The sequence below is a fragment of the Paramormyrops kingsleyae genome, chromosome 24 (genome assembly GCF_048594095.1).
Source record: "Paramormyrops kingsleyae isolate MSU_618 chromosome 24, PKINGS_0.4, whole genome shotgun sequence".
NCBI classification, from domain to species: Eukaryota; Metazoa; Chordata; class Actinopteri; order Osteoglossiformes; family Mormyridae; genus Paramormyrops; species Paramormyrops kingsleyae.
This window is the reverse complement of record NC_132820.1, coordinates 9,888,667-9,912,076: the sequence shown is the minus strand read 5'-3', so window position 1 is coordinate 9,912,076 and position 23,410 is coordinate 9,888,667. Positions and strand designations below refer to the sequence as shown.

The 23,410-nt window shown below is 44.6% G+C and overlaps 2 protein-coding genes across 11 annotated transcripts; one reads left to right on the top strand and one right to left on the bottom strand.

The window, feature by feature from the left end:
- Positions 1-767: 767 nt before the first annotated feature.
- Positions 768-23,402, bottom strand: znf346 (zinc finger protein 346). 6 transcript variants are annotated; one of them, XM_072706598.1, is made up of 7 exons: positions 23,282-23,402; positions 6,353-6,456; positions 6,007-6,102; positions 5,638-5,785; positions 5,196-5,414; positions 4,523-4,622; positions 768-3,015 (listed from the first exon to the last, which is right to left on the bottom strand). In XM_072706598.1, the coding sequence occupies exons 1-7, from the start codon at positions 23,385-23,387 to the stop codon at positions 2,898-2,900; spliced, it is 891 nt and encodes a 296-aa protein (XP_072562699.1). In that variant the 5' UTR covers positions 23,388-23,402; the 3' UTR covers positions 768-2,897. The 6 variants fall into 6 exon arrangements, with proteins under 6 accessions (XP_072562699.1, XP_023700856.1, XP_023700854.1 ...); XM_023845088.2 differs by having other exon boundaries at positions 23,286-23,388; XM_023845086.2 differs by lacking the exon at positions 23,282-23,402 and adding an exon at positions 7,294-7,628.
- uimc1 (ubiquitin interaction motif containing 1) lies at positions 7,676-16,773 on the top strand. Of its 5 annotated transcripts, none has more exons than XM_023845078.2 (18): positions 7,676-7,792; positions 7,950-8,134; positions 8,267-8,336; positions 8,549-8,685; positions 8,847-9,110; positions 9,436-9,978; positions 11,590-11,635; positions 12,127-12,248; positions 12,892-13,617; positions 13,855-13,910; positions 14,097-14,185; positions 14,282-14,343; positions 14,730-14,967; positions 15,231-15,303; positions 15,442-15,544; positions 15,647-15,701; positions 16,202-16,238; positions 16,499-16,773. In XM_023845078.2, exons 2-18 carry the CDS (start codon positions 8,012-8,014, stop codon positions 16,677-16,679), a joined length of 2,925 nt encoding a protein of 974 aa, XP_023700846.2. In that variant the 5' UTR covers positions 7,676-7,792; positions 7,950-8,011; the 3' UTR covers positions 16,680-16,773. The 5 variants fall into 5 exon arrangements, with proteins under 5 accessions (XP_023700846.2, XP_023700849.2, XP_023700847.2 ...); XM_023845080.2 differs by having other exon boundaries at positions 7,709-8,134; positions 9,436-9,608; positions 9,717-9,978; XM_023845081.2 differs by having other exon boundaries at positions 7,708-8,134; positions 9,628-9,978.
- Positions 23,403-23,410: the final 8 nt, after the last annotated feature.

The following is a 23,410-nucleotide window of genomic DNA, read 5'->3' as shown; positions in this document are numbered from 1 at the left end:
GAAACAGCGCTTCACCCTTGTGCACGCACTTACCTATTCAAAGACGCACAGTGCGGGCGAGATTGTGCTAGTTGACGCCTCTAGAGGATCCTTCTGGCATTGCAATGTCCAAAAAAGGAATAAGGCTCTGCCTCCTTCCGAGTAAACAGATGCCAGTAGCAATCAGAGCATTTTATGAATGGAACTTGTACCTTCCTGTTGTATAGCAGCCTTCACCTTACGTCCCCTGGCCATGCTGCCAAATTTGGAAGGATTTGTGGACATCAAAGTTCACGTGAGGCAGTTAAACAAGGACAAACCATAAAATACATGTTTTTTTTCCTCCCTCTTTTATCTCCATTATGCTTATTTAGATAATTAAGATCCTAAACCATTTTATCCACCCGCATTAGTAAGAGATTGGTTCTAAGCCACAAATTAAGCCATTTTAATTCTAAATTTAATGTAATCTTGTAGATAAAACATATACCATATGCAAGTTTAGTGTTTGTTCAAAAAAAAAAAAAACATGAGAATCAATAATTTGCTACTTTTAAATGCGTGCATTTAAATGTTCATATTGTATATATATTATCCGTGGAAAAATCACAAAACTAAACTAATATCTCGTTAAACGACGTACAACTTGGCTGAAGATCAAGTCTACCATCTACTGGGAGAACAGCAGCATTACACGTTGAATGTAACGACTAAACCATTAAGCTGCCTTTTTATAAAAAAAGGTACGTAGAGTGAGAATGTGTGTGTGGAGAAAAACAAGCAAAGCCTTCGTAAAACTTTTGGTTTATTCAATTTACATTTGCTATAATATTCGTCTAGCCGGATATTTTCCATATTTCAAATAAATCGGGTCAGGAACAACACAACAGCGTGAACATTAGGTCGGAGGCTTGAAAACTGAACGCCTTTTTCCGGTGTTCAGCTTCTTATTTACATAGATGCATTAAGCCTGTTCTGAAAAATGACAGGTGACATTAATATCGCTCTACCAGAAGCTCAGTTGCATTAATTGTCTAAATATGTCACTCAACAGATGGAAAGCTACTGTAACCAAAAAAAAAAAAAAACATTTATGATTACATTACGGGGAATCCTCCTAGCCTTAACATCTGCGCCAAAGTACTGCACGAATGCGATGCAAACCGGCAGCCGAAGCACATACAGTACCGTGGCACACTGTCAGGAAAGGGTACCAACTTGTACCTTTGCTGGGGATGTACCCTCAAGGGTCTGGTAATTGCAGTTCATGGGAGTTTTGCTTACACAAAAATGTTACACACAAAAAAATGATTGGTTATCTCGCTGAACCAATCAGATTGTACAGGAGGTGGGTCTAATCAACAAGAGGTGGGACCAAGACATCTGATTGGTTGGTCCTGCATGCTATACAGTCTGATGGGTTACCTCTCTGAACCAATCATTTTTTGTCCTACCCTAAGAACATTTTTGTGTAAGTAAAACTCCCACAAGACCAACTGTACCCTATAGCTGTAGGTAACTGTATCTTAAGGTACAGAAACGGACTCTGAGGAAGATCCCTAAGGTACAAACACCATTAATGTACCCCAATGGAACAATTACCTACTGCTATCGGGTACAGACCTTTGAGGGTACAGCCCCAGTGACTAGCAAGGGTACAAAGTGGTGCTCTCTTTTTCTGACAGTGCAGGAGCTAAGTTTCATCAAGCACTTTTACAAAAACAACACCTGGGATTTACAGTATGACAGACATCTCCCAGGACAACCCAAAACCATCAATTTAGGGGTACATAAACGGCTGAAAGAAGATGGCCCCTTAACAAATATGAGACTTTCCCCCCTCACTTTAGACCAAAGTAGACCAGTCCTTTTCTAACTAAACAAACACAAGCATTACACCTGATTCTGCCCTACGATCGTCTAAGTTAGTGCTTATCTTCAGGTTAAAACACCTACTGAGGGCTATCGTATAATACTATAAACTGAGACAGCATCCTGCCCCCAACCTGTAAATGGCAAGTTAAAATAGTTATTTTTAATGAAGTTAAAATCATAATTAAATAATGATGATAACTCAGGGCTAGATAGACATCTGCATCAACAAAAAAGGGCCACAACACCACGTGACACATGGTGACAATGTAACAGGAGAGAGTTAAGTGAATCCAATTCTGTTTGAAAGACGCTTCTCGTGGTTAGATTTTAGCAGTGGTTCTCAATCCTGTTCCCGTTTTCATTCCAAGCCTACCTTAGTCTGCCTTATATGGTCCTTAATAGGATAACAATGAATGTGGCAGGTTGAAAGCAGTGTGGGTTGGAATGAAAACATTCTGGCAGGGAGTGCGGCCAGGAACAGGACTGAGAACCACTGGGTTATAGCAGCTGAGAAACGCAGAAAAGCTCACCTTCGGAGAGATCAGCAAAAAAAATAAAATAATAATCACGCAGCGACTTTATAAATAGGGAAAAATTAAAATGCAGGGAGACTGCAATGGTTTTGCAAAAATATTACCACAAACAAGCAGGCAGAATTTGAACCAAACGCTAACACAGGTTAAAAAAAAAAAAAACAAACTAAAAAATAACAATAAAATAACACTATGCCCCCAACAATGTGAGGGAGGAGCACAGTCATCCTAAACACGCCCCGGAAATAAATCTGTAATTGGGATGATATCTTGCACAGCACCTCATGTGAGGATTCACCGATTAGCTTTATTGCACCCACTACTTTACACTTTACTATGGGTCTCCACCATGATTCAGATCTCTGGTGTGCAGTATGGATTGATGCATATGTGGTTGTGTGTGTGTGGCGTGGGGGGGGGGGGTGCACACCATCAACCATAGGGGACGTGCTACTGGGTATGTCAGGGTTTAACAGAGCGGGACCTCAGGCTGACCAAGACTGACGCTCTTCACTGGTATACGGGGGTGAAGGTCTTCCAGTCCTCCGGAGCAGGGTCCTGGTCCGCCGGGTAGGGCTCAGTCGCTTTCAGGGCCGCCCCGGCTCCGTTTCCATTCTTCGCCTTCATACTGTCAAATTTAAATTTAGACAATTTATGGAATTGCAGCATCGGCCTCACGAGAAAACACCCGGCAAATCACCACCACGTCCGCAAGCGTTATTTAGGACAGTCTGTCAATTAATCATGTCCAATCAATTAAACATAAGAATTCGTTTATTTTGTAAATTTTCATATTTATCGTCCCATGACCTATGACCATAAATTCAGTAGACAGTCACTGTACAATTTTATCTAACGTAATTTCAGAAAAATGCTATTTTTCCCCATAGAAAAAAGGCACTTTTTTTCCCATCGTCACAATTCCGTTTAATGAATTAATTTTTCCGCTTGCTAATTCATCTAGCTGGATATCTTTACTGGAACAAGCCGTTTAAGGACCTTTTCTGTGAGTGACATCATCACCCTTTAAGTTACAAACCTATGCTGACACACCCGTCAGAGTTTTAAGAGGCACGTTATTGATCCCAGGGGAAATTCTGGAAATTTTCTATTTTCAATTTATATATTTTTTTTTATACAACGCAGTCACCCCAAGGCACTGTACCTGGGTGCGGAGGTAAACACCAGTTATACAGAATAACGCAAAACAGGGGAAAGGAAAGAAATAAAGAAGGAGAGAGAGAAAGAAAGATAAAGAAAAGAAAGTCAGAAGACAATGGAGTAGAGGAACCAAAAACTCTGGGGGTCCGAGGGCAACTGGCTGCTCAACCCCCCCCCCCCCTGGGCATGATAACATTATAGAGTGGGCTTGCTTGCTAAAACCAAGGTGACGGCAGTCAGTAAGTCACCTTGTCTATATGCCGCCCTTTTGTCCCCACAAGATGGTTACTGACATGATTATGAATGAGGCGATTCGGTAATTTACGTAACACTGGGTACATTTCTGTTTGGTGAGAGGTAATGAGTAAAAAAAATACAATTAAATAATAATAATAATAATAATAATAATAATAACCACACACTGAGCTTGACAAGAGCCAAAGTGTGAATTTTCTGCGTGCAGTAAACTGGTAAGAATCCCAGTTTATTCCACCCCCTATTGTACTGGAGAACATCATAAACTGCTGACATTAGTCTGAGTGACAGGTGCAAAATGTTTATCAACCACTCGGCAGGAAAATTCAAGCACGTTTATACGCCAAAAGACGCTAGGGGGCAGCGTTTGGCTCAGTGGACGGTGGCCGGTTCGAGCCCGGCCTCGGCACATCTGCGGGGTCCTTGAGCAAGGCCCTTAACCCGCAACTCCCTGGGTGCCGCTATGGGTGGCTGCCCTTCGTGATCAGCTTGTTCTCACCTACAGAGAGCAAGTTGGGGGGGGGGAGGTGTAAAGAGAATTTCCCCACAGGGATCAATAAAGTACCTGTTATTAAAAATGGCAGCAAACACAGTCACAGCTGTTACAACCTGCGGTCCATGTCAGTCTACTTACCCCATTTCCCCCCCAATCTGTTAGGCCCAACCCTAAACCAGATCGTTAGTGCCTCGAGGCCCAGGGCCTGTGCGCAGGTACTTACTGATTTTTGTGTTTAGACCCGCTGATGTGAGCTTGATATTGCTCCACGGAGTTCAGTTCTATGTTGCACACTGTACAGGGGTAACCTTTCACCGTCGACGCTATAGGCAAGGGGCAAAAACATCATTAGCGTGCCAGCAACATAACGGGAAAGCTGCTTATGCAAGACCACGGAACATAAATATCACTGTCACGCTAGAACACGCAGCGCAATAGCCTCTGACCAGCAAAAACCGACCCGGCACTCTTCTACCTTTCAGTCACTGCGCAAAAAATAACGACTGGACAAACATTACAGAAACCGCACAATCTGTATACATACATTTGCACGTTTTTAAATTAGCACTCGCTTTTATCCAAAGTTGGCGGTTAGCGATGTTCAGCCTGGGTTATTCCGTGCCTTGTACCTGTAGGTTCCGTGGCAGACTCCTGATCCTTGTGACCCTGAACAGAACAACTGCCTATGATGGATTTTATCCAAAGTGAGACATTTTTCAGAAAGCAGGGTTAGACCATCCCTGGAGTAATTGGAGGTTAAGGGCCGAACTCTGCTGACCCTGGGATTCGAACCAACTACCTACCAGGCAGTGTCCCAAACCAGAGCCACACATCACCCCCACCTTGTTAAACTATTACTGAAGACACCAACTTTCAGCACGACCCCGGCCCCTCACCGGGGGCTGCGCTAGGCCCGTAAGCCTCCAGAAGCTTTATCTTTGTCAGCTGCTTCTTGTGTTTCTTCCCCACGTAGTGCTGCTTGGCCATCAGGGGGTTGTTGAAGGAGGCGTGGCAAATGGCGCAGAATCGGTCGGGGTCTCCCTCGGCCGGACTCAGGGGCGCTACGCCCTGCCCCTCCGCCTTCCTCTTAGCCTGGGTTTTCCCAGGGGGCAAGGCTGAAGCGGAGAGGGTGAGGTCAGGGAGAATGAAAGCTGTCGGGGAAGTTCTGGATTTCATGGCTTTTTATGTTAATAACGGCTTCACCTATACTTCACGCTGCTTTAATGCAGGGCAGTTGTAATCCAGCTGTTACAGTACAAATTCATGGTGCAAGAATCACTCTGCTGTTTTTTTTTTTAAATCAGTAACCACCCCTCCTCACAAAAACACACACCTTACCTGGAGACTGGAATCCATGCATCTTCAGCTTCAGATTCTTGGCGTGCACCTTGCCTTGGTAATGCGACTCGGCCACGACTGGAGCCGGGAACGTCATGTTGCAGACAGAACAAGCTTTGTTACGATCTACCTCACCGTTGTTACTGGCCTATGAAAATGGAGGGGAATACACATAAAAGTAAATATGCAATCGTGTTTAATCGGTACACGCACATGTATTTCGTTAAAAGTAAATAATCACAATCAATTCGTAATTTAAAAAATTAATATATTGAAAAAGTCAAAGAATCGTGTGTCTTTTGTATTCGATCCTGTCGATTTAAAGTCACGATTTTAGCTTCAGACACGTTGCGAATGATTTACACTGACATTGTCATCTGAGGAAGACTTGAATCTCTTCACTGAAGGCTCTTCGTTCTTGTGAATGCTCATATATCTCCGTACTTTATTCGCGTGTTTCTTGCTCTGAAACGGTTAATAGCCATCCACATGAACATTTCAAGTATTTCTGTTCGCTAATGATTCAAATTATCAAGCAATACATTCATACTGGTCAAACACTTAAAATCGCAGTATACAGCCGATATGCTACAAGAACTAACTTATTTCCCCTTTTAATATAAAAATAGATCCCACTTAGCGCCCCTTGATGAATGTGGTAGACATTGTTATTGCCTGAAGGAGAATTACACTATAATTAACAGCAACGACTGACCTGATAATGGGCCAGTTTTTGCGACTCCGAAATTAGGACAGCATTACACACTTTGCACTGAGAGTCAGAGAACAGGTGGCCGTTTTCCTTAATCATCTTGTTCACTGGAAAAGAGACACCGTTAACCCTCAATGATGACAAATGAGTGACATGGACGAGTAAATGTTAACACAATGTTTATCATCTTAATTTAAATTTCATGCGCAATTATCATGCACAATTATATAACGTGCGTATCCATCAGTCCTGTGTCACGAACGCTATGTGGACATCAGCGCTTAAAACACGTTTAATTCATATCTATCTGAACAAATTCTGCTGGTCGTAACGACTACGGACACGTTAAGTCTAACTTCAATTTCGGGACGATGCAACAGGAACGTCCTGGTTTATCGCAAGAGGCTATACTACTTCGCATAACTTAAGGGGGATCAGGTTGCCTTAACTTTCCTCTGCCAAATACATAAATTAATAAATGGACAGCAGAGAATAGGGACAGTGCATCCCATCCGCGATCGCACCCATTTGCCAGCGACAGACACTTCTGCAACTTTGTCAATGCAGCCGGTGGCGCCCAGCGTCTTCGACCTTGGATGGTCTAAGCGGCGTGCTGCAGCGTCCAGCTGTTGGTCCGACTTAAGCAGGCTACCTGTCTGACCACCGAGCGTCCCCGACACCGGGGTTTAAAAACAAACCAAAAAAAAAAAACCCAAAACGAAAAATCCCCGTGCCGATGCGCACCGGCACGCGGCTGCAAAATGTACCGGCATCGGAGCGCAGCGTGTTCGGCTCTCCGCTTCCCCCCGCACATCGACGCCCGACCGGGCTTACCCTCCGCCGCCCCCGACGGTAAATACAGACACTCTCCATTCAGGCCTCCGTCCGCCATACTTCCAAGCAGGACAAAATGGGCAGCAGCCAGGCGCAGACGCGAGACTTACGTAGGCTGAGAGAGGTAGGAAAAAGGCTCGCCTCACCAGCGCCGCGTCTGGCCAGATTTAATTTCAGATGCGGTGCGATCGGTTCGTGAGCTGGCGATGCACGCACCAGTGGGCACTGTACGACTAGCATAAAATGACAGCGCAGCAGTGTTACTGGAGTCGGCACGGTTTTAGTCTGTAGGCGGTAGGGAAAATGTTGCATGTGATTCCCTTTTCTACTGAAAGAAAAACTTTGTCTTGCAACGAAATCACTCTTATTTGCTCGATGTTAAATTGGGGGGGGCGGTTGTGCAAAGGAAACGTAGGATGCATGTGACAGCTTCATCAGTATTACGCTGATGTACAGAAGAATCGATATGGTGTTTTCCCGGCGGCCTTTGCGCATCACGTGACCAGGGCAAACATGGCCGCTTCCGGTCCCCCGGAAACGCGACTGGCTTCCGAGCTCCTAAGCGCAGCCTGGATGGGCGTAGCGCGGCGACAGCCCGGTAACTGTCAGGTAAACTGGGGGTTATCTTTGAGTCGTTGACGGTTTTAATCAAAATTGCCTCAGACACGTAACGCAATAAATGTAGTTCGATCTTTTCCCTCTCGGGCGTTGGGTGCACTGTGGCCAGTATATGCGAAAAGTTTTTGTTGTTTGTTTTTGTATTTAGTGACGAGTTAAATGACAGTTTAGTAGTGCAGCGACTTCATGTAGCTAGACAGGATAAGTAACATGCCGCGGAAGAAGCGATGTCGTCCGAGGGACAGCGGGGATGATGCTGGTTCAGTGTCCCGCAAGCGGAGACACACGGAAAGTCAAGGAGAAATTGTGTCAGTTCCTGACAGCGAGCATGAGGTAGGGCTTCTAACGGCTGGGGCCCTTTTTTCTGTCTCTGATTCGAGGAGAATGCATTTAGCTCAGTGTCTGGTGTCGCCCACACCGAGTTACCGCATTGACATCGGTGTACTTTTACTTGCTTTGTCACAGGAAGAAGTGTTCAAGCCATCGGCGAGGGAAACCCGCTTACGGGGGAGAGAATGCAAATCCCAGACAAAAGGTGCACAAGATCCGGCAAGGTTTTACACCTTATCAGTAAACCTCAAGTACACTGTTGGGGCGGAGTGACAAAAGAGGCTTGTGAGCACAATGTACCCAGTGTAGCCCAAGGGGAATCTGAGGGCGTTTCTGTTCTACCGTGTTCTTTCTTAAAAAAAAAAAAAAAAAAAACCGCGATATGTTATGGCCCAACTGAAAAGTCTACTTATGCAGGATTGACGGAGGATGAGATGCTTAACTTGGCGTTGAAACTCAGTGCGGAGGAGGCTACTACAGCTGAGCTGAGGCAGAAACGGGAAGAGGAAAAGGAAGAGAAAGCCATAAAGAGAGCCATTGAAAAGAGTCTCCACGTAAGCCTGGCCCATTCTTCTGGTGGCATGCTAGACCTACGCTGTTCTCTTGCCTTATCAAGATTATGTTCAGATTGGGACTTTTTTATTTTTCAGTCTTTTTCCCTCTCTTCCAAATCATGGACCTAGAGATTCCCTATTTTTTTATTTTTATTTTGCAGGCAAATGAGACTCAGATCATCAGTAATAATTCTGAATCGCTATTCCTGATGAGTCAGGATTCCCCCCCAGTACCTGCGAGTCCCGTCTTCCCTGCTAGAGATAAACCCTCGCTTCAGAGCAGCAAGATTGGCCCGGATGATTCTGACTGTAATGATGCTGTTATTGATATGGATGAAGAAAAGCAGTGTCCCCAGCCCCAGACACTGGATGTGTGTCAGTCTAAATCAGATGGTTCCTCAAAGTATTTACCAGCCTTGGAGAAGGTAAGTGCTAATGTTGGTACTGTGATATCGCTTTGTGGGACCTTTAAATCCCTATATATCTACTTGATTTGACAACATATATCCTGTTATAAAAAAAAAAAAAAATTCATGCCTGCTAACAGTATTAATTTTGATAACAGCATTCATTTTCACATACTTTGACATCTTAAATTTAAAGCATCCAGGTTAAGCCTCCATCTGTGATGGAGATTTGCGGCGTGTGGCTCAGCAGGTTAGGCGGCTGTGCCTGTCATCAGAAGGTTGCTGGTTCAAATCCCAGGCTTTGCTAAATAAATGAAGCTGCAAACTGTTTTTTTTTTTCTAGGGCAAATACAGTGAGGCAGAGTCCAATAGCCAAGAATTTCAGGGCCCTTCCAGATGTCAGTGGCAGAGGGGAAAAAGTTCTGGTGACATAGGGAAGGGAAGTCCCTGTCACGGCCCTGTCCTTTGTATCGAAAGGTTGAGTCAGGAGCTGGTGGATGACTGCCAGGCCTCAGGGTTCGTGTTGTGTTCCCAGGAACTTCCTGTCCACCTGACACCATCGGGGAGGTCGGAGTCCTCGCTGCCGGTGAGTCCCACACTCCCTGAAAGTCCCGTGTTTGCCAGGGTGGACTTGGGAGGCATGGAGAAGGCTGTTCCTGGGAGAGGCACCTGGAGCGCCACAAAACAAGCCACCGCCGCAGATGCGACGCAGTCTGGGGATCGGGGAAATCCCCAAGACTTTCCTGAGAGTCAAGGCCTGGATCTGGACAGCAGTGACTCCTCCCAGTCCCTCCTGTCCCCCAGGAGGACGTTGGCAAAAAGTCGGAAGCATGTCCCCAAAAAACGTGCCACCAGAGGAAGGAGTTTCCGCGGTCAGGCGTCACAGGTATGATGACGCTGGTCCCGTTTAACAGCCTAACGGGGCTCCAAATGGCGACTAAAACGGTCGCCAATGTGACTCGATTTTTAATCTTGCGACTAATTTTTTCATTCCGATCGCCAATGGCAACTGCCTCTCAAAATCCAAGAAAAAATAGGCTTTTAATTATGTGCAGCCTTAACCCGTGTTTGCCATTCCCGCTACACCATCACGTGATTAAAAGTGTGGATCGATCCAGAGCAGTGTTGACCGATTGGGCTATTTTTGGTTGCATTTGAATTGCATGTAAAAAAAAATTCATTAGTGGGCGAGTTTTGTCAAACCGTTGCATTTGAAACTCTTCACGTTATTTGGCAACCTGTCGCGGAGAGTGTGGAGCTCTGGAAAGGGCATGGAGGGGAAAAAAACTGATGGTTGGAAAAGAAATGGACTCTCACAAAGGTGGGATGGTCTTTTGGCGAGATGCCCCAATACTTTTCCTTTACATTAATAACTGCACTGTGTCAATTTAAAGTACAAAACATAGAATTTATTTATAGACTAATAAGTATAAACGTAAACGATACAAACACATCCTGTAAAGTGAGCTTTAAGCATTAAACTGTGGGGGACGATTCACACCATTTAACTTGCATATTATGTGTTTTATACATATTTATCAACAATTCCACTGTGTCCATTCACTGCCAGTGACTTTAAGCAAGACAGCTGGACTGGAAAACTGCATATAAAGCTAACTTTACCACGGTGTTGGAGTTTAACCCGCTTTCTGGAATATTTCAGTATAGATCCGCATATCTTCACATACCAGAATACCAGGGAGGTATACCCGGAAGTGGTTTCGGGTTTAAACCCTAACTATTACACCGAGGTAAAGTTAGCTGTATATCCAGTTTTCCAGCGGTAATATCATTCGACAAAAGCAGGCAACGCCCCTTGGTTTTCCAGACTTCCTTACAGGCAAATTAACATTTCAATGTTTGTGTGTGCACTTCACGTTCAATAGCCTAGCTGTCTTGCTTACATATTGCACATTACATATTTGTGTTATTTATTATGTATAAGAATGCAGAAGGTAACAGTACACAGATCAGATAGCTCAGAAAGAAAAGGTAGACCAGAGGCAAAATGTGTCATGCAAGTATTTTTAATTTATTTCACACCATTCACATGCACACCTAAGGGCAATTTAGTAACTCTAATTAGAGATTAGCATGTCTTTGGACTGTGGGAGGAAACTGGAATACCCAGAGGAAACCCCACGACAACATGGGGAGAACATGCAAACTCCACACACGTGACCCAGGCCGAGACTCGAACCCAGGTCCCAGTAGTAATATTAGTAATTAGTGTAATAATAGTAATAAATTAGTGACAGTAATACAGATAGCTCTGAATTTGTATTATTACAAAGAAATACCCATGCGGAGGGTGGTGCGTCGGAAGGAGGGGCTAATAACATCATCTAGGAATGATCCCCAGTAGCGTTTTTCAGCACATCGTGGTGGAAAAGAGCCATTGGCTAAATGTGCTCTAGAAGAGCGCCCCCTGGAGGGGATTAATGGGAGTAGATTGTAGAGCAGGACATTTTTTTTTAAATTTGTCTTTCTTCAACAGGGCAATGTGAGTCAATCGCAGAGTGAAGAGGAGCCCTGCAAGAAAGGTATGGAACCAATCAGAGAGTGGACAGCTTCCAGCAGACCGAAGCATAACTGCAGTTTGTAATATAGGATGATCTCAGTTCAGTTCAATTCATTTTTATATATCGCCTTTCACAACAGTCGCTTTACATGGGGTCGTTTAGTTTCTACAGAAACAGGGGAATAGGGAGGACAAAGGAATGAAAAGAAAGAAAGACAGATGTCAATGAAGGAGAGGATCCAAAAACTCCCAAGTAGGGAGAGAAAAAAAAGTCTGGGGGTCCAAGATCGACAGGCAGCCCCCCGGGCATGATAACATTATAGGAACAATAAAAGAGTGGGCTGGCTTGCTAAGGGCAGGGTGTGAGTACACAGCACAGAAACGGAATATCCTGAAAACGGAAAACTGCGGTATTATAGAAATAAAATTAATTAGGATACAAAAACAAATGTGTGCCCAGCTCTAGTCGGTACGTCTGACTTTTACCCCCTACCCCCAACCTCACCCACACAGAGGGTAGCGCTATCTGTTCTGCAGGGGGGTTTTTTCTCACAACATCAAGTGGAACAGATGACCCCACCAACCAGACGGGACGGGCCTGGTCTGAGGAAGAGGAGGACGAAGATCCCAGGAAGGTATGAGGGTCGTTACCAGTGTGCTGAGGAAAAGCAGCTATACCAAGGCATGCGTATGATTCCGGAATCTCCATTATTCTTAACGGGTGACCTGGTCAAAGGTCACAGGAAGTCCTCAGGCTTGTCGGGTGCATCAGAATGATTCCCATTGACCTAAACTGTCACACATCTGCTTGTTTCTCAGCATGGTCAGTCTGTTGTAATACAAGCTCTCCGCATATCACCCAAAGCGTGTGAAATTACTCCCCTTTAAAGTGTGGCTGCGTCAGCCTCAGCCCACTCTGTTCCTCGTCCCTTTAACGCCTGCCCCGAATCCACTGCGCCGTCTCTTCTGTCTTTTGCGGCTAAAGTTCTGAGTCACCGGGATTTATTGTTAAGCATGTAGGAGTACATGCAGTATAAGTCACTTTACAGCAGTGGTTGTGGTCCTTGGGGACCCACAGCCAGCCCATGTTTTTGCTCCCTCTAAAATTCCTGCCAGACAGTCCACATTTTTGCTCCCAGTAAGGAGCTGGGAGGGAGCAAAAACGTGGACTGTCTGAGTCCCTGAGGACCAGATTGCTTTCTGCATTTACTCACTCCCTTCATTCCAAGACATAGATTTTTTTTGTTTGTTTGTTTTTATTTCCTGTTTGCACCGCAGAAAAACCACATGCCAGGTGATGCTGATATCCTCGGCCTTGGGAGGGCTGGGGATGCAGACCAAGCGGCCAGCCCCGTCTTCCCCAGAGAGGGCTCACATCACAAGATGTGTACCTTGGGTCCCACCTCTTCTCTGGGCACGCCTCGGTGCCTCATGGGGAGCCCTTGGCGTAAGGAGACTCAGGAAGGAAGCAAAATCCGACGGAGGTTCACCTTTGGGAATAGGAATGTCACTAAATCCCCGAGCCGGACAGAGGACTCTGTCGTTCACATCCCCATAGAGGAGCAAGGTGCTCCCAAGGAGCCCCCGGTGGTTAGGGCTGTGCATTACTACTGGGGAGTTCCTTTCTGCCCCCGGGGGCAGAATCCCGACGATTACACTCAGGTCATCCTCTCTCAGCTGGAGGTGTATGAGAAGAGTCTGAAGCAGGCGAGGAGGACCCTGCTCCGCAAAGCCGAGTGGGGCGACCCCTTGCTCCCCGCCTCGCCCGAGAGGCGCCTCCGCAGGAGGTGTCGACCCAAACGCTCCAGGGCCCTGCGGCTGCTCGATGACGAGGAGGAACAAGAGGAGGAGGTGGTGGTGGCGGAGCAGGAAGAGGAGGACGACACAGAGGCGACACTCGTCGAGGAGGGTGAGGAGAACGGAAGCGCTGGTTCTCCAAAGGGGTCAAAGGCACGTGAGGAGAGACAGGAACAGAACAAGGAGCGGCTGGCTGCCCAGCAGCAGGTGCGAGAGGCCTGTCTCCACACTAGGGGGCACTGTTGTGCGACACTAGCAATATATCCTACATAAACTGATCCCTGTCCGTAACTGAAGTTGTTTCCACCAAAGTCTGCTATTGCAGTAATCTTGTGTAATACCATTTCCGCATCAAATTTTCAGATGTGTCTATTTCCATATACAGTATGTATCAGAAATGTGCTCGGTGTTGGTTGAAACATTCTCTCCCCCCCCCCCATTCAGAAGACCCCTGTACTCTGTGCTCCAGAAGAAATCCCAGAGAGACAGAAATCTCTGAGGTATAGAAACACAATATCCATCTGTTTATCCGTCTTCCAACTTCTGTGGTTTGATAGGCTTTATTTGGGGTAATTTACCCATTTGATTAAAGGTAAAGAACAGATGTTCCTGTTTGAGTCGATATTTGTTGCTTCATTAATTGACTGGTGATCCTTGAGAGATTTATGGGGCACTGTGATGCACAGGAGACGCGGACATGGAGAGAGCAGGTCGGCCAAAGGGGGGGTGCCACATTCCCAGAGCCAGGAAGACGAGGAGACCCAGCTGTGTCCAGGTATCGTCGCTGTGAATTGTGGTGCTGAATTAACCACAGCGTCACCTGCTGCCTGGGAGGCTCATTGCTGATATGACCCTTTTTTTTTGACAACAGAGAGCCAGCTGAGTGAGGAACCGCTGGCAGAGCTGAAGCGGGAGAGCTCAGCAGATACAGAGGTAAACAGGGGTGAAGGGTCAACAGCATGGCAGACCAGAGCAATTCTATTCATCTTCTAGCATTAATCATAAGAGACAATATTAATACTACTGCTACTACTAGTACAATAATAATAATAATAATAATAAATAATAATAATAAATGCTTGTGCCTAATGTTGTCTGTGTTAGGCTGTAGTCCCCCCCCACATCCTCTAGGGGGACCCTGTACTGGATAAGTGGTCAAAGGATGGATTGACAGATGGATGGATGATATATTTTTTTACCTTGACCACAGCAGCAAGTTCCCATCAAGGCCCTTAACCACTGCGCCACCTGCTGTCCAGTTAACATGCAGTTTCACCTTTTTCTGTTGTGCTCCCCCCCCCCCCCCCCCATCCAAAAAGGTTCACTCCAGGGACTCGGAGTGTGAGGTGATGGTGCTGGACCAGGAGGGGAGCGCTATAGCTGAGGTGGAGGACATGGAAACAGAGGGGGGGTCGGATTCGCAGGCCCGCGGCGAGGGGGTACAGTGCCCTATCTGCATGCATTGCTTCCCACCGGCGCGGATCGAGATGCACGCGGCGTATTGCGACGGCACAGCAGAGGACCAGGACCAGCCCCCAGAGGAGCCCCTGTCCCAAGGTCAGCCTTTCCGCCTGAGTGGGACATCAGCGTTCACTGTACTGGAACCAGATCTGTCACTTTCAGTTTTGAATCTAGGCCAGTCATATAGCTGAGCGTTTACCGTAGCTGGTATTTAATGGGGGGGGGGGGTGAATTTGTTGGTTTGGCGCTAAAATCAGCAGGAATTATTTCCAGCTAATTACTCCCAGAAAGTCACCCACATCACCATAACAGGATCTAGTTAAATCGCGGGAAATCAGAGTCCCCTCTCCTGTTTTCAGTGGCAGGTCGAAAGAGACGCAACAGGAACGACGTCGCTGGGGAGGACCAGCCGAGCTCCTCATTCAATGGCAGGTCAGTTAGTGTGGTGGATTATGCTAGTGGTGGTGGGGGGGGGGGTGTCTCAGCTGCCCAGGCCTGTGATGTCACATGTGCTGTCATGCATCAAACACCAGTTGTGTAACAACACCCCCCCCCACCCCACCCCCGTAGATCCCAGCTGAGGGAGAAATGCTACTTGTGTCATGGAATGATCCGGATGAAGGATTACCACAAGCACGTGGAGAATTGCATCCAGCAGAGGTCCAAACACGAGGTACCGCAGCCCGACACGGTATCCCAGTGTCCAGTTTCTTCTGGACATACATGTGTCCTTCCAAAGCGTGATGTCTCTTGTGGGATTCTGCTCATTTCACAGGGCTCCAAAAACCTGCTGGTGGCCTTGGACCAGACAGAGCAGAACATGGACTGCGGTACGGACGGGTTCTAGATGAAGCGTGTCTGCACCGATTTCCCCACCTACGAAAGTGCACAGTTCCACACCCTTCCGTGTTTGTTACTTGAACTGCGGTAGAGTAGCTTTGCTCCTGTACCTGAAGAAGTAGGGCATTGTGCTAACAACCCAAAAGGTTGTGGGTTCAAATCCCAAGGAACACACATAAATAGCAACTTCTGCTTCTACTATAAGTCACTTTGGATAAATCAGTTCTCAAATTGGGCTGCTTTTTACCTGTTCATAAAGTTACAGGCCAAGACTAGTCAAGCCGATTATAGAATCGTTTGAAATGTTGAACTTCTTCATGATTCTAAACACCCATTTCTCATGTCATGTCATCAGTGACATAGGAGACGTTTAGTAATTTGCTAAATAGTCCTCTGTTTAGTAATATTTCTGCTTTTTAGTTATCTGTATATGATCCAAGGTGTACACAGTGCTTAATCAAGAATATATATATTGGTCTTGAATTGGCAGAAGCTGGATCATCGGATTCAAGAAAAAAAAGTTACAGGTAAACTGGCTTAATGCTTTCACAGAACATTGTTGAAGTCCAAAGAGACTTATCTAAAATTGATGAGTAGGTTTTTCTTCTGGCATTCGATTTTACTTGCTAGTCTGTTGGCTTGTGTGATGTTGATGACTTTTAGTTGTATTTCCAGAATCTGAACCCAATCCATAATCCTTAATGCAGTGGCTGTTGGTCTCACTAGTGGGTCGGTCTTCGTGGAGAGGGCCGATTTAACAGGTGCTTGTTGCTGTCTTATCCTGCAGCTCCGCCAGACCACGGGATGACGACGAGCTGGGGTATCCGTCAGACCCCGGATTCCCGGTCAGCGCCTCCCCTATCCGATCGTTCACCCCCATTTCAGAAGCCACAGACTGCCTTGTCGACTTCAAGCGCCAGTACTCACGCGGTTCGGGCCAAAGAGGACGGAGGAAGACGTTTAAGTAACAGCCTTTCTCAAAATGTCACTTGTTCCCCAAAAATATACTAATTTTTATATATCACCATGTTTGTTGAAGTGTTTATAAATTCTGTTGAAGCATTGGCCTTGTCTGCTGTTGTTATTTTACGAAGACATGGTGTTAAGGCATCAGACTAAAACCCTACCTGTCCTAACAGGTCTCAAACCTGTTCAGCAAAAGCATGTTCCCCACATACACACCTCATTGATAATGAGCCACTAATCGCTATAATATTGTTTGCTGTTGATCATCGCTTGGTATAATCCATTGAGTAACAAAAGCAGGCTATGAAGTTATAAAATACCCAGTGGGAAGTGAGTTAACCTAGGCAGTCATTGGCAGCACGATAATATCAAAGAGTGCGTTTGAAATTTTCTTTCCTTTTCACGTAAAAGAAATTTACATTGAAACACAACACTCCCATCTAGTGGTAATATTGCAAGGACCACACTGGCCGCAGGCATTCCTTAAAAAAAGACTTGATCAAATATTTTTTTGTCATTGTGCTAGTGACTGACACTAGTACAGTGAAATGTAGTAGCTGCACAACAATCAACCTAACATTAAATAAACACTACACAACAATAAGACCTGAGAGTGTGCTGTATATTTGTAGAATCGATTCGTTCGTGCTCACCAAAAGTTAAATCTAGATGCATGCATGCGTTTAGACAGAATTTTCTAATTCACTTTATGGTTATAATCATGCGTTTTTCATTTCATACATTTTCCAGCAAACTTCCAACTTGATGTAGTATTAAAGGGCACAGGGGTGGGGGGGGAAACGAGGCTGATAATCCAGGTCACCTGACTCTCCTGCGACCACTGGCGGCCTTCGGTTCATAACCTTGTATAATCAGCTCTTTGTGTTGCTACGTATGAGCACCACGGGGATTAAATTGTCACCAATGTGTCACATTGCTGACAGGGAGGACACTGGGCTGGTCCCAGGAGATGGCGCTAGGGCAGGGTATTAATAATCTTCAGCACATCTTTTATTCTATAACTATTAAGGATAGATGACAGAAATACAACAGCAGTGCCTGACAGCCCGCACAACATCGTAGTCAGCAATACCCACATCAATATTTTCCATTTACAACCTGGCGTAGAAATGTTTTAGGAACAAATTATCAAGCAGACCGTAATGCCACGTCGAAGTAAACCCATTATAATTTATGACGGTTTTTCGCCAGCACAGCAGGATGAAACACTACGTATTCAGAAAAAACGACGCTTTACTGCTAAATACTGTTTACGAACGACTCGTTTTAAATTAAAAGGATTGAGAAACAGCGCCACTGTGTGGCGTAAAACGTGCATTATTATTATAACTAATATCCAACGTCAGCGGTATTTGTTCGGCGACTGACTGTCTTACCAAACGGAGAGCAAGATTATGCTTAATTATGAGTTGAAATGAAAAATGGAATCAGTTAACTTCGACTAAGATTTAATGCCACAAATTAACTGCAAACCTCGCTGTGCCCAAAACTTGAAACTAGTCTTCACATGCAGAAGCAGCAATTCCTGCTTTATTAGCTGTGGCTTATCTTCTAAGCAAATATTTTTGCCCAAAATTACTTGCATGGCTTTCAGACTTCCCGTTTACGGAGCTGTATCTATGCTAGAGTCTAGCTCCCAAATACTGCACGGTGATTTCTTAATTCTTTCTGTAGTGTCGTTTTTTTTCTCTTTTGTACAAAGACTAAACAGTAAAAAGCTTATTTTACACGCATTGGCACTGAGCTGTGAACCGTCACTGCTGGACGAGCAATAAATTGAAATTACAACACAATTCCATCTAAAATCAGACAACAGGATACCTCGCGAAACCAGATTCTTGAGATGGTTTGTATTTTAAGCAATCATATTTTCCGGGTTCCTCCCAAAAGCACAGCTTCCTCATCTAACTGTAACTCTGACCAGTCTGTCTTTAATTGTGTGTGTAGTTTTTTTTTCCTTAGTTTTTCCACGTATCTTAGTCGGGGAAAGCAGCCTTATACCAGGTTCCCGGTCATGATTCTGCTGTGAACACAGACATTCGGCAACTGTGCTAGTCATTCCGTAATAATTTCTCAGTTCTCCTCCTAAATGGAAATTTCTGGAAGTTTGTACCAGAGTAATGTAGGAGTAGACACCGTTTACATTATATGAATAGACATTTGTCAACTTATATTGATATGCCAAGTGTAAACCTGTAAACACATTAAGTTACGCTGACGTCAATAAGAGAACAGAGCAGCCAGAGAAAACATTTTCAGCTTGTGTCTGGTGCAGTTTCACCGAGGCCCTTTTCAGAAAGCAGGGCTTCTTAGTTAGCCAGGTAACTTGTCCAAGTACCCCTAGTTTAAATTGACTTCATATTTGTTCGCTGACATTATTATTACTACTACTACTGCTGCGCAATCAATTGCATGCCCCTTTCATGAATAGAAACTTCTATAAGTTTTTTTCAGGAATAACGGAGTAGTCACAGACTATATTTTAACAGTAGAAATACATTCGCCCAATTATATGTTGTGTGCGTGTATATATATAAATACCTTAAAATATATTTATGTCGTCAATAGAGCAGGGCAGTCAGAAATGCTCTTTGAGCTTAATTGTCTGATGTAGCTTTAGTCGCTCTTCATCATCATCATCATCATTGTTATTATTATTATTATTATTATTAATCACTGAGCTGCAACACAGATGTCTTTTTGGAGAACCTAGGCATAACCATTCATAGTCACATGAATCACAACCAGAGGAAGGAGGATACACTTCCCTTCACAAGAAACGGAGTCTGGATGAGCGGTTAACAGGGCTTTTTGTTCCAGATAACTGTCTGTATTCTGCACGCCTGAGGACAGCTTAGATTGGATCTGACTGGAGAACTTCAGAAAAATGGCGCAGCAATACTGTAGTAGTGATACTTTATTAATCCCCATGGGGAAATCCCCCCACATCCCATAATGCTCTCCTCAAGCAAGACAGGTGAGAGAGCAAGTTTGGGCAATCACAGCACATGCTCAGTCAGCTCACAGTGCCCCTGGAGCTGGGGGTTAAGGGACTTACTCGAGGGCCCACAGATGTGTGAGGTTGGGGCTTGAACCAGTAACCTTCCGATGTGAGGCACAGGGGCCGAGCCTGCTGAGTCACTCACCACCATAGCGTCCCTGATGGTCTAGCAGCTAGAATTTGGCACTCTTAACGCCACAGCTCAGGGTTCAATTCCTGGTCAGGGAACTAGATTATGCCTGTGATCAGTAGGTCACCAGTTCATATCCCATAATCAACACGGCAATTTTGTCCTTGGACCCCTGAGTGCGGCCCGTATCCCCAGGGACTGGCTGACCTTGTTTTCTCAACTGTACATTGCTTTGGATAAAACAGCATGATAAATATAATGTAATGTTCCCAAAAGCTATTAGAGTAATGAAATGCTGAAGAGCGATTAGCACTAAACGCTAATTTAGTGTTAGCCAGGAATTCCATCTTATGGCTTTGGGCTTACAGTTGTCTCCATACAGATAAGGCATCACAGAGCCCCATGTTAATCACACTACTGTGCTACAGAGGACAAGATCATTTATGATTGACTGACGGTGTAATGCTCTTGATTCAGCATCGTGTTATCACTGCAAAACAACAGCAGAAATAAATGCTTCAATATTAGGCCGAAATCCCACCTGTTTGGTTATTTGGATTTTAAAAAGTACTCCAAGCATTATCAAATATCCGGAATAAACCCAAAGTCTATTACCTCAACTATGCTAATTGAAAAGCACCATCCTTTACAACAGGGAAACTATTCCTGTGAACTCAATTGGTCACCAGTTCATTTTCATTCGAGGTCACACAATCAGCACAATAGCAAAACAGATGTAAGGCCTCCTCTATTCCCGTCGATGTTTAGTACATATACACACTAGCAGTCAAAAGCTTTTTCACACCACAGCAATTTACCACTTTTCCATTTATTTCATAAACTGCAGATTTTTTATTCTTGTTAAGCACTGGAAAGTTCAGTGAACAGCTATAAATGAAAATATCAACAAATAAAACCAGTTTCCTTTATAACATGGAAAGAGTATGTAACAGTGCATGTCAGACATCCTGTTAACTGGTTCTGTGTCGATGGCGTAGTCAAACTCTAGGCTGTCCTTTAACTTTAAATGCACTAGTTAAACATTTCATCCCATAACACAGAACAGTGTTTAATGCCCCTTGTAGAAAGAATGCTTTGAATTTTTTGTGCTGTTATACCTGTTACCTTGATTAAACGAAGATCCGACATTTCTTGCTAATAAAGGTGCTCAAATGGAGGACATACTGTAAATGTATTTGTTAGCAATGCATATTGAGTATGCTTCAGTAAATGTTAATGCGTGTGCAAAAACTTTTGACCTGTAATGTACTTTTCTGTAATATAAGAAACGACCTTTTGATTTAAGGAGTGACTCGCTATAAGCTTAGGGACTCAGGACCCAAGTAGGACCTATCTGCCAGATTCCTCAGGAGGGGCCCACCCCCTCCTCCTGTCTTAAGGCCCGTTTTGGTGGGTGGGAGAGTAGCGAGGAAGAGTGCTGTGGCAACCTTTGCGGGCTGCCTACGCCGCGAGATCGCCAAGGCCATCTGTAGCAGGACATGTGTGACGCTACGAGTTTAGCTTTTTAATGTTAATACGTTGTTTTCTTCTACACCAGATGTGCTTTGATGCACGGGCTCACCCGGGCTAAAGCCCAGGGGCCTCTGCTCATAAGGTCCCTCCTTATCAAATTCTCTTGGCCTCTGATCATGTTAATTTGGCTCCAACTATAAGTTTTTGGTTAACTGATTAACTCTTAACCTGCATTTAAATCCGGACTGCGCAGGCTCATTCTGGTTAAGCTGGATCGAATCTCCAGTACTGTCAGATCTCAAAAGATATATTTGAGTTCAGTAGCAGCACTGTGAAGTAGCTGAAAGTCTCACCATATTGACAAGCAAAGGAGTATTTTTTTTTAGTATTAGACAAGTCAGTGAGAGATCATCAGGAAGGTGTGCTGGCTGGTATATAGTCGAGATGTTATTTATGGGATTTTTCTGCCTCTGAGTTGTCACTGGCACAACAAATATTTGTGCGATAAACAGACAGACTCAGTGACAACCAGCCAAGCACGGCAACAAGTGTTTCATTACGGTTTGCACTGAAGATTAGCCATTTATACATCCATGTCTCATCGCCTGGCATCAGCGCTCGCAGTTTTCATGGCATCGCATCCAACCTCACTGAGCTGTTTGTCACTTAATGCCAGTGTCACCATCAAGCACAGGGGACCCCTCGCATGGCGCTTCATCACTGCCACCATGGCTAACGGCTAATGCTATCTGACAAGGCGTGAGGCTTGAATCCCGTCCAGGCTGAATGACAGCACTTGTACCCAATATTTTAGCTTATATATATATATATATATATATATATATATATATATATATATATATATATATATATATATATATATATATATATATATAAACTGGATTAAGGTATAAAAAAGGACCTTAAGACACACATGCTACAAGACATTCTGTGTCACTGAGTGATATTTTGGTCATTTCTCTTTTCCAAAAAAAAATTACTGTCACAATCCAACAGCTTAAGCTCTGAATATCGGTTTCACAATCCTTGCTTTTACTTGACCACTGACACGATTTCTGTACAAATCTCACTTAGAAATTCAATCTCCTGTAGTATAGCTTGCATCTAGTTTGTAAGCATTCATTCAAATAAACCATATCAGGCTTTTTTTTAGGATATTTATGAGAATCCAGTATTAAAATTTTATGGCATCAGCAAAGTTTTAAAGAATTATAAAATCTAATCAGTCCATACCGTATAGCTCATAAAAAAATGTGCCTGAGTCTTTTTTTTTACGGAAACAAAAAACGAGAGAAGATTACTTAATGCAAAGAGCTGGAGGCCGCGGAGACAGCAGCCCGGCCCGTGTGATCCTTGCAGCCACCTGTTGACAACATTAGTCACTCTGACCGGAGGGCTGATTTCCTGCTACCGTTTCACCGTTGCTTCGCCGTCTGGACCGCACCGGTACTCTTAGCTGCACGGGATTTCGCCCATGATGCATTAAAAACATCCACTCCGTTTGGAATCATTTCCATAACTTAATTACTCAATACAAAAAAATATCATGCGGCATTACTAAAACAGAACTAAACCAGAGGCTTAGACGTGAAACATACACTGAAACAAAAATGGACAAATTGCCATCCTATATGTACAGGAATAGTTCGGAAAATGTCTGTCAGTCCATACTTTCACCATAAGCCCGCACCGGCGACGGATCAGTATCTTTGCATGTAGTCCTTGAGGGGGAAGGGGGGGGCAGGGAACGATCAAAACGTCCAAGCATTGCAGATACATCAAATACACCCTGCATGTAACAGTAAGCTTTACAATATTAATAATGCAAACGCACAAAAGGCTGGTACGGACGATTATACTTTTGTTTTGTTTTTTTCACACGGCACATTCTACTGCTGAGTTAATGGAGAATTAGAGGATAAAGTCTTAATGGAGCACCGTCACCACGCAGTACGTACTCACAAGGAAGCTCGCTTCTTTTGTGATGAGCGGCAGAGGGGGGGAGTCGCGGCCGATCTGCGGAATAAAAACTTGTGAGAGTCGCCATGCAGCCGTCTCGCGCATGCTCAGTGCGCTTACAGCCGCAA